Source organism: Silurus meridionalis, chromosome 19 (assembly GCF_014805685.1).
Source record: "Silurus meridionalis isolate SWU-2019-XX chromosome 19, ASM1480568v1, whole genome shotgun sequence".
Classification (NCBI taxonomy): domain Eukaryota; kingdom Metazoa; phylum Chordata; class Actinopteri; order Siluriformes; family Siluridae; genus Silurus; species Silurus meridionalis.
In genome coordinates this window covers 5302921-5314285 of record NC_060902.1, presented here as the reverse complement: position 1 = coordinate 5314285, position 11365 = coordinate 5302921, and the positions used below count along the sequence as shown (strand labels likewise).

At 35.0% G+C, this 11365-nt stretch overlaps 1 protein-coding gene across 1 annotated transcript in view; it reads left to right on the top strand.

Moving 5' to 3' along the window:
- LOC124402432 (protein SSUH2 homolog) overlaps positions 1 to 8612 on the top strand; it is an 11384-nt gene extending 2772 nt beyond the window's left edge. Inside the window, exons 2-12 of the mRNA XM_046875482.1 lie at positions 422 to 556; positions 2319 to 2388; positions 3107 to 3236; positions 3731 to 3791; positions 3881 to 4002; positions 4172 to 4234; positions 5313 to 5395; positions 5772 to 5864; positions 5961 to 6066; positions 6195 to 6302; positions 6629 to 8612. Of these exons, the coding sequence (XP_046731438.1) occupies positions 424 to 556; positions 2319 to 2388; positions 3107 to 3236; positions 3731 to 3791; positions 3881 to 4002; positions 4172 to 4234; positions 5313 to 5395; positions 5772 to 5864; positions 5961 to 6066; positions 6195 to 6302; positions 6629 to 6769 (1110 nt within the window). The 5' untranslated portion in view covers positions 422 to 423 and the 3' untranslated portion in view covers positions 6770 to 8612. The remainder of the gene's footprint in view (positions 1 to 421; positions 557 to 2318; positions 2389 to 3106; positions 3237 to 3730; positions 3792 to 3880; positions 4003 to 4171; positions 4235 to 5312; positions 5396 to 5771; positions 5865 to 5960; positions 6067 to 6194; positions 6303 to 6628) is intronic.
- Positions 8613 to 11365: the final 2753 nt, after the last annotated feature.

The following is an 11365-nucleotide window of genomic DNA, read 5'->3' as shown; positions in this document are numbered from 1 at the left end:
AACCACCTGCACCTGGCACTCATCAACAACCACCCTATAACATTCACTTTTGTGTTAAGAAAAATGCAGGATTGGGCCACACCTTCCCCATTTCTGCCCCACTTCTCATATTGCTATTGGGCATTTCCTCTCTAAAATGGTTTTATAATCTGGAAGATGCTATATAAATTCAGAAGTTACCATGAATCAGCCATGACAGTGGAAACATTAATAGGTAAAATTTTGCAGGCTGAAAGTTGATCCACTTGCAATGCATCAGATACATAACTGTGGCCTCTACTGAACTTAAAACAATTACTTTAAAACAGTTAATTAGTGCCTTAAAGTTAACACGTTAAAGTTTTAAAACATATATGGGTTAATCTCAGATGAAGAAATGTGTACCATGCTAATTTAAAAATGTTCACTGTCTTTACAACAGCTATGTATGCCCCAGTGGGTGGAATGCAGCCTCCCCAAGTTCAAGGAATGCCACTTATGCATGGGATGCAGCAGCCCCCTTTATATGGGGTACAAACCCTACCGAACATGATGCCTGGATATGAGGGAATTGGAGGTAGGACCACAAATAATGAAATATTAGAATTAAATGAAAATAAATAATTTATTGTTTTTAAAATTAGTTGTATTTGTCTTATATATATGTACTGTAGCTAGAGAACCCCCCTCCCACCCCACTTCATGCCAACAATGTGTGGCTACTAAGACTTTCTCGCTGGGGTGTTCCCAGTGGTCATTGTCTATTAAAAGTGGTCTAAAAAAGGAACAGTGGTGAACAGGTGAACATATATATATAGTGAAACTGGTGCAATGGGGTTTACATATGTATATATAATATATATATATTCCATATAATATATATATCTCCATGGTCCAGGAGAAGCATGAAACCCATGATCTATAGTCCCTGATCTATGGTCCACAAGAAGCATTTCTACTATTATTGTTTGCTAATTGTCTGGCCATAGCCTGGTTCATGTTTAAAAAATTTTCAGGATTTTTGTCTTTTTAATAAACACTTTTACCTAGCACTTGCAACTGACTATCCTGCCTGCCACGCACACTTCATATGACAACTATATGTTGCTCTTGATATAAACTTTTCCACTCTTTTGTAATAGCCTATTATTTACTAAGGCACTAATGAGTTTTTAATGTAGCATATTATACATGACATTTAGAGGACTTATAACTTGTGTCACAAGTCATCAAGAAATTAACGGCATACAATATAGCGGGCCGTGCATTTGGTACCTGGGCCTTTAGTGAGGACTTACCCGACTTAATTCACTTCTTAATACCACCACTATCAACTTACAATTATAGAAACCATCAATACTATACAAAAACGCAATATAAAAACGCATGGCATTACAGAGAAAGAAGCATTTAGCATATGAAGAGTGAATACCATTTTACTAAAGCAAGAAACCCAAGAGAGCAGTTCAGAATCAATATTTGTCTAATAACATGATAAATACATAAAAATATAAATAAAAACAACCTACTCACCAGAGATGCATACTCATAATTTGCACCGCTCCTCAGAGAGCTGTAATCCAGTGGTACTGCTCATGTTCACTGGTCTTAAAGTGGAGAACAAACCCTTTCCTGGGCTGAGACAGGCTAGCTAGCTTTGAGGTTGGCCAACCTCTACTCACGATGTCTAGCTTTTCTTCAAAATGTATTTTTAAGTATGTCCGAGACCAAATCAATTTCTCCTCCTCCGTAGACATAAAAAAGTCGAACTCAGATGTATTAATGTGTCCAGAGCTTCCAATCAGAAGTGAGGCGACCTTGAAATGTGATTGGTTAAAGAAACAGATTTATTTCTCATAGACACTAAAGTAAAAAGGCCAGCAGTACTGACTTTAAGGCCCTGGGCAGATTAGATTGACATGGCAACACATATAGACTGAAATCTGATTGGACAAAAAAATCTAACATCCACATACACGTACTGGAAGCAGTGCAGCCAAGAGAAACACTACAAAATAAAGAGAATAAACTGTTGGGAATAAATTAATACAATTTCATGAAACAAATATAAGAATTTAGTTGTAAATGTAGATCAATGCTTCTGATAGTGTTTAGGCCAGCAGAGAAGGCTTTGCTGGCCCTGACCGCCCACCACTGATAGAAATATCTAAATATCTAATTATAGCTTGTCTTAATGGATTTGCTAAGAGATAACGACATACCTCATAAAGTGCCAGTGGACTACTAATTTTAAGCTTGTTTCATAAATAAAGACCCATGACTAGCCTTCTGTTCATGGCACAAATCTTTTTCACACTTGTAATGTTTTATTTTAAAAGGTGGGTTTCTTCCTGCTCCACCTATCCAGCCCATGCCAACTGCTGATGTTCAGCCAGCACAGGACTGGAGGTAAGATTATAAATGTGTTTGTTTTTCATTGCCTGGTTGGACAGTTTTCAAAAATAAGCTTTGAAAACTGTCCTAGTTCCTTTCTAGACAAATCAGACAAATCATCATTTTCAAATGTAGACTCTGCCATGTTCACCAGCTTACAGAGGAATGCAACATAGCTCAAACCTAGTTGTGACAGCTGCTTAAAAGATGGCTGTGGAATGAGTAGGGTTAAATATTACCCACAACATCATTTGGAAGTAAGGATGTTCCATTTGGGCCTGATATTCCTTGCACAGCCAGATAGTCCACTAGGATAGGATGTACTCTATTTTTTATTGCTGACTTGTTTCACTTCAAGATTCAGCAACTAGGCCACAGATTCCTGATCCTGCCCCAGAGAGTGCCAGCAACACCACGGTCCACAATGCTTTCTCAAATATTGTCTACGCTTAAGGTGGAAGTTATTCTGCAGATGTTATTCATCTATATCAGCTGGGTCTGGTGCAGTGCCTGATTCCTGATACATTTCTTGTATAGCTGCTGAACAATTTCAACTTTGGGTCTACTATAAAATTGTATGCAATTTTATGACCAATCATGCCATATCCAAAATATTTAGAAACATGTGCCACAAGATAAAATTTTGTTACTTACTCAAAAATTAGGATTGCGGTATTGTACAGAAAAAATAATACTGATTGCTGATAATTGTGTGACTATTCTTTTGTTTCAGCGTTCCTGCTTTAACCAAGGAAGAGGCCCAAGAGGCTTTTCACGACTATGTAAACAACAATTGCTGTTATGCGAATGGTCCAGCTAAAGATGGTGTGATCACCAATATGGAACAGTTCAACACCTATAGAGTAAATGCAATCACACACACAGACTTTTGTGTGACATTTTGTAAAAATAATAAATTAATGCATATTATATATTAGGTTATACCATATGTACATATGCTGTAGTGCATAACAAGAGTTTCCCAGAACTGAAGACAAGTACTTACTTCCTATGGCACTGGTTGTTAGGCTTGTCCAACAAGTGAGCACAGTTTTAAATCCCATTTAAGATATTATCAACTTATGAATGATTGCAACTTGGAATAGTTGAAGAATATAATGGCTGCATAGCAACACTCATTTAAACACAACTTCAGTAACTATCTCTTGAAAATTAAAAGATAAAATTATTCAATTGACTATTGAAGGTGCAAGAAATCGAAAAATGTATTAATCAAAAGCATAAACCAAAAAGAGAATTAGTATGTAATGTATGTTGTATGTTCAAATTTCGTTTTTCTCATCTTTGAGAAAAATAATTCTCTCATTGCGGTTGACACATTTATTCACCTTTACAGTATCGTTTGGAGACTTACACAGAATCCAGAAAAACTGAGTGGGCTAGCAAGCCTTATGACGGTAAAGGCAGGGTCAGATATTTACATTCATTTATATGCATCTATGAATGATTTTTTTGATAATCCTGGAAATGGTTAATAATACTGTAGGTCAGCCGCTGACCACCAACACACAGATTGTTCCCAATCCATGGGAAGTCTCGGTTCAAGTACCAGCCATGTTTACTGAAGCTACTCAGGATGTTGAAGTGCCAAATACAGCATCAGTCAAGGTATTTATAAAATAGTGAATTAACATGTTAATGATAAAACTTGTTGTTTTGAGGTGCATTTTATGGGCTAAATTTCTCTTTAAGATGCAAAAAAATGCTTTAACCTCTAATTACTGAGTGATTTAATAGCCATTTTAACCAATTTAACATATGAAACATTCCTTTCTAGCCATGTGAAACCTGTTCTGCCTCAGGAAAATGCCACTGTACCAAATGTAGTGGAGCCAAGACTGTGAGTAATCTCAGAAAATTGTCACTATATGACCACTGTGTATTTCAACTGTGTAATAACATATTTACAGTAGTTATGGTCCACTAAATTGATTTGGCACAAGGCTATTCCTAAAGTACTGGACTGGATTGATGTTCAAATTCACCAACATAACTCCAGCCTCTGCAAGAAACATTTGAAGAGGAAGAGGCAACACTCTCTGTCACAACATGCTCCATCACATGAACTTAAGCTCCAGTCAGAACATCTCTGAAGAACATTTGATAAAACATAACCTTTGACTGTTTGTGCTCCTTTAGTCTCCTCTCAGACAATTTGAGGGGAGAGGTGTCAGGTTTTCCAACCTCAAATATATCAAATATATCCACATAAGACATTACAACTAATCCAATGTTAAGGTGTGGGGAAAGGTAGATTAATTTTGCTTCTTTTTCTCAGTATTTTTACGGGGACAATTTGTGTACATATTTAATTTGCAGTATATATTTGCAATGTAGGTTCCCTGGTGGTCTAGTGGTTAGGATGCGGCGCTCTCACCGCTGCGGCCGGGTTTTTATATATATATATATATATATATATATATATATATATATATATATATATATATATATATATATATATATATATATATATATATATATATATATATATATATATATATCAATTTAATACACTTAAATAATTACTCATTTCATTGTGCTCGTTTTTTTTTCTTTTTTTAAATGATTGTTATCTATTGGCATAAAAAAAAATCTATCAAGAAAAATCATTTACATTTTTAAATGAAGTTATACTTAAAAAACTTATTTGATGTGCGGAAACGCATATATTTGTATAAACAGTATACAAATATAGAATAAAAAATGTTTGAATATCAGGTAAGGTGATCAGTCAGATTAGCTTGATCTGTATTACATACTGTATACAAGTGATGCAAGCAATGGCGACAAAATGGCAGTCACAGAATATGTATCACTTATATGTAGTATGTAAAGCTATAAAAATGGCAACAATTGTCTTTTAAATACTATTTATTCTCCAAATTAGAGTCTTTATTTTGCTAAATGTCTTATTACAGATACAGTGCAGTATGTGTAGGGGCTCTGGGAAAGTTGCAGAAGAACATGTCTGTGAAAAATGCGATGGCACGGGCAAAATGCAGTAAGTTTTGACACTATAGATGACTTGCTGAACCTTTCAGGCACCACTCTGTGCAATTATTTTAACAAAATGTGTCAGTTTTTTTTTATTGATTGCATTAAATATATCGTGATGTAGCTGAGGGTCATTATTTACTGTCTATCCATAAAGTTGTTGTTGTTGATGTTTGTAAAATGTTGTTGTTTAGTGTAGCACATGAGTTCTGGGGGAACGTTGTCTCATTTCACTGTGAACTGCGTCAGCTATGTATGGTTGAGATGACAATAAAAGCTTCTTGACTTGACTTGACTAAAGAAAACATAAGTGAGAAAATTTTAATCTTTTGTCACTAAATCATATACAAACCTGGTGCTGTGTTTTACCCCGTTGTTTATAGGTGCCCTGATTGTTCAGGTCAAGGAACAACTGTATGTGCTACCTGCAAAGGAAAACAGAAGCTATTAATGTATATCAAGCTTACAGTGGAATGGTAAATCATTTACCCTTTTGATACATAAAATAAACTAAAACTTTTAACTAAATCATTGAATAAATCCATTTTTATCCTTATACCTTTTGTCATCAGGAAAAACAACATCGACGATTATATAGTGGAGCAGTCAAGTGGTCTGGAAAAAAATAAGTTGGATGCGGTTACTGGAAAGAAGCTCATCAAAGATACTAAGTATATGGTAAAAACGTATTTTTATTACTACTGCTACCTTTGATAAAAGGTTCACTATTGTATAATATTTTATATTTATTCCTGGTTCTACTAAATTCACAGTATCGTTTATCTTTGATATTATGTCTATCACAGGTGTATCCTTTAAATGGATTCCCAGAACCTAATTTGGCTCAAGCATCTGAAAGAATGGTCAGAGAGCATCACAGCAAGTTTTCCCAGACATCACGCATCATGCAGCAGGTTAAAAAAACGTGTATTTTTCAGAATATAGTCATGCATTATATTTTGTAATTTGTAATCTCTGTTAGATCAGAATCAGAGCTTTCTTTTTTTTTTTTTTTTTTTTTTTTGCTTTGCTATTGATTTATTGATGATTTATTTAATTAATTTTCCTACATTTTCTTTAGAGCATTGCATGTTTAAAAGCTCTACAGAGCTTTTAATTGACTATATGACTATACCTCAATCATTTGTTATACATTAATGAAAGGATTCAAATAATTTTCACTTAATTGTTGTTTATGTGAGAAGTAATCTAGAATTTTCTGAACTTTTTGTGTCCACAGCAACAAAGTGTTGAGCTAATTCCCATCACAAAGGTGACATACCGATGGCAGGAAAAAGAGTACATTTACTTTGTTCATGGGATTGAGTCAAAGGTTGAAGCAGTTGACTATCCAGCTACATGTTGCTGCACTATACTTTAAAAGGTTTATACTGAACTTCCTAAATGAAATGACTTGGATGTTCTTTTAAGGGAATGGTTTGGAAAAAAAAGGTATTTAATCATTTATAGCAAATATACACATATATAGATTAAACTGCTCCAGATTCTTTAGAATGTCAGACTTAGAACTGTTGTGACTTAGGGCACGTTGGGATATGTTTAGAATAATTTTGTTTATAATCAGTTTTTTAACATCTTAAACTTTGTAAGTGGAATTGTGCTGGATACATTAAAAAAATACAGAGTGTCACAGTAAAAAAATCTTAAAAAACATCTTAATGATGTTGAAGCAGACAAGGTGATGCAGTATGTGGTGCTTCACACCTCTTTGGCCCCCCCATTTAATCCTGACTTAAAGATATTGAGATCAGGATTTAGTGTTTTGCATGGTTGCCCTATAATTGCTTGAGTTTTCTTTGTGATCTCCCATGTCTTCCTACCTCACAAAACATCTATATCTTTATTCTAAATTTATGTGTGAATGGATGTGTGATTATGTGTATATGGTTCCTTGCATTGGACTAAATTATCACAAAAGTATATTCATTCTTTATCTTTAAGGTGTTTCTGGGATTAACATTAGATCCATTAAGACCCCTAATGGATAAAGTAGTTATAAAAATGAATGGTGAATTAATGCTTTTAAAACATTTATATGGAGATGGTGATTTTGAATATTATGGATAAAACAGAATTCTATTAGTATATTATCTGTGTAGCTCCAGCACAAAATAAATGTAAAACTGCCTTTAGGTGAAAGAAAACTCTGTATATTTCATGCTTCACCAAATATTGCTTCTTAATCTAAAACAATAATGTGAATGTTTATGTCTATTAAATGTCAGGGGGAAAATTAACACAAAATTGGGACAGTGTTGGTTTAGTAGTTAAGACTAAATGTGGATAAGTTTGAGTCAAAGTTTTGCCATAGATTTAATGTTGGACTGAGAAAAGTAATTAACTCTGAACAACTGCCAATGTGTTTACAAAGGTTTACCAACACAAAATGTTTTCAAAAGTTTGTTTTCATACATAATTTCTTTCTTTCATATAATTATTCTTATACTGTTTTTGTGCTTATGAAATATTGTGGGTTTTTTTAACAGATTTTGGTTAAAAAAGTTTAGAAAGTAAATTTTATAATAACTACTGCAGTGTAAGTCTCTGTTAAGTAGCATTTGATTTTCCAAAGAGTGTTCTGTCATCCGTTTACAGGACCTGTTTGCACTGTTCTTTAGTGTATAGTATTCTTAACATTGAACTAAGTTGACCAGTTGACTAAATTTCAGTATGCAAATCAATAACATTGTCCATAAGGAACAAAATATATTCTACTATTCATAAAATAACATTTCTAACCTTTTTTTCTAGCCTTCTTTCTGCATTCAATATATACGCAGTTCAAGGCTGAAAGTGATGTTGATCTTTCTCATATAGTTAAATGTCATGTATAAAATAATGTCACCAAGATTTTAGCCAACTTGGAAGTCATCTGCCTGAAATCAGCTGCAGCTTTATCTATAATCAATACATTATTGTTGTCTGATTGCACAACTAGAGCCATGTCTGTCTATCATCTATTGTTATGATGTATTTGAGTCTACAAATAAGTATAGTATATAGTAATATAGTAATGCAGATACTAGAGAAAATAGATTGCAACTGTTCTTTATGATCAGAATTAACCTTAACATGTATGTGCTGCATGTGTCATATGTATTCAACCACTGTCTTTGTATACATGATTTACATGTAAACCTGTGGAAATGTAATAAAGTGCGTGCTTCTCACAGAATGAAAATGAATAGTGCCAATAAATCTAACCTGTGAATGATGCAACATTGGTTCAAAAGCTCTCAAAAATTAATATGAAACATTCTCTTCAAAATTTTAAATTTCAGCATAGGAAATCTATTAAGATGTGCATACATAACATTTTTACTTATTTCTCACTTAGCAAACATTGACAGTAGATTATAAATGATAAGAATCTATTCGTTATTTCTTAATCTAGCTATAGTGCAGAAATTCTTAAGGGTGTGGCACATACAATGGACACTTCAATTGATACTTAAAGGAACTCAATAACTTAGATCTTATCTGTAAAGTATTTATGTTAACAGCAGCTGTCCTTTAAATGTACAAACGTACAATATGGAGAGGGGATTATACACTAAAATTTGGTTTAGGGTATCTATTTGAGACCATCCATAATCATAGAAGCTGAGTCAAAATTGCATAAAGCTCCAAGCAGAAGAAACTAAGGTAGAGTTAGGCTGGCATCGCATCAGGCCTCAGGAGTACAAAGAAACAGATTTAAAGATATTAATTTTTTAAACATTGTGTTTGGAGCATTTTACCAAAGTGAATATGTGGTATCAAAATTTAGTCATCAGTTTTAGTTTAGCATTAAACGTTGTTTATCTTTTGTAGTAATTCTATCCTGTCTCTTTAAAGGCAGCTGCTGGGTCGTGATTTAATTAAGTTAGCTGGCTATCCTTCTATAATGTGTTTGTGTGTGTGTGTGTGTGTGTGTGTGTGTGTGTGTGTGTGTGTGTGTGTGTGTAAGAAAAGGGAGAACTTTACAGTTCCGCTTTATAGAGGACTTGTATTTACAGTTCTGCTTTCTATTACCTATTTTCCCTCTTTTAATTCACTCCAACTGTATGTATGTATGCTCATTTTGCTATGGAACAAAAATATTGTTAAAAAGCAGCAGTTTCCCACAATAGTTTTAAAATTAAATTGGATAATGCATTTATTTCTCCAGTGTTCTTGCTAGGACAAGAATTCCTTGATTGCATCGATAATGATAGCTGAAATTTACATTTATAGAATGTAATCAGAATCAGAATCAGGTTTATTGGCCAAGTGTGTTGACACACACAAGGAATTTGGTTCCAGCTGTTTGTTACTTTCAAAAGTACAGACATAAATAAAAACCTATACATGACAAAACAGACACGACAAAACAAAAACAGACTATACAAGACAATAGAGACAATACAGACAATGTGAGACAGTATAGACCGTGTGGGTAATAAATAGGGATACAGACCAGTAATGTACATAAAGTGTGGGAGTGCATGGTAGTGCAAATGACAGTATTGTGTGCCAGGTATGATTAGAGAGTTTACTATAAAACTTTGTACAGTATATCGCAGCAATAGTGTGTGCAACATATACAGATAATGTGATGACTGACAGTTCTGTGCAGTACTCATAGATATGAGCAGGAATATAATTATGGTCAGTTGTTAGTGAGGGTGATTGCTTGGGGAAAGAAACTGTTCCTGTGTCTGGCAATTTTAGTGAACAAAGTTCTGTAGCGCCTGCCAGAAGGGAGAAGCTGAAAGATGTTGTGTCCAGGGTGTGAAGGGTCATTAATGATTTTCTCTGCCCGGTTTCTGGTTCTTGTTTGGTACAAGTCCTGGAGAGTGGGCAGGGGCACCAATGATTTTTCTGCTGTTTTAACAGTTTTCTGCAGTCTGTTTCTGTCCTGTTTTGTTGCTGCTCCCAATCAGATGGTGATTGATGAGCACTTGACAGATTCAATGACTGCAGTGTAGAACTGTATCAACAGCTCCTGTGGCACACTGTACTTCCTTAATTGACATAGAAAGTACATCCCCTGCTGGGCCTTTTTCAGAATCGAGTTTATGTTTGATTCCCATTTCAGGGAAATGGTAGTGCCCAGAAACTTGAAGTTCTCCACAGATGACACAGGGATGTTGGATATTGTGAGGGGGAGTAGTGTTGAAGGGTGTTTCCTAAAGTCCACTATAATCTCCACAGTTTTGAGTGTGTTTAGCTCAAGGTTGTTTTGACTGCACCATAGCACCAGCTGCTTCACCTCCTGCTCATATGCAGACTCGTCACCATCTTGGATTAGCCCGATGAACGTGGTGTCATCTGCAAATTTCAGGAGTTTGACAGTTGGGTCACTTGATATGCAGTCATTAGTATTAAGGGAGAATAGCAGTGGGGAAAGGACACACCCCTGAGGAGCACCAGTGCTGACTGTCGGAATACCGGAGGTAACACCTCCCAGTCTCACCTGTTTTTTCCTGCCTGTCAGGAAACTGGTGATCCATTGACAGATGGCAGGGGGTATAGTGAGGTTTAGGAGTTTGGAGTGGAGAATTCCCGGAATTATTGTATTGAAACCGAACTAAAGTCAACAAACAGAATCCGGGCATATGTTCCTGGGCAGTCAAGGTGTTGCAGAATGTAGTTTAGCCCCATGTTGACTGCGTCATCCACCGATCTGTTTGCTCGGTATGCAACTGTAGGGGATCCAGCAGTAATGTAAGATGCAGCATATAAGATGTTTATTAAATGTGAGATCCTGTACATGCACCTTGTATCAGAAACAACTACCATAAAATATCGCTATCATATTAATGCCATTGAATTTGCATTAAAAGAGTATGGCATTTGGCAGACACCTCTATCCAAAGAAACTTACAATTATCTCATTCATTTAACTGAGTGAATGGAAAACCTCAGTTGAGGATTGATGACCTTGTGTAAGTGCCTAGAAGGTTCAACTTGGTGGAAGAGGGATTTTAATTTA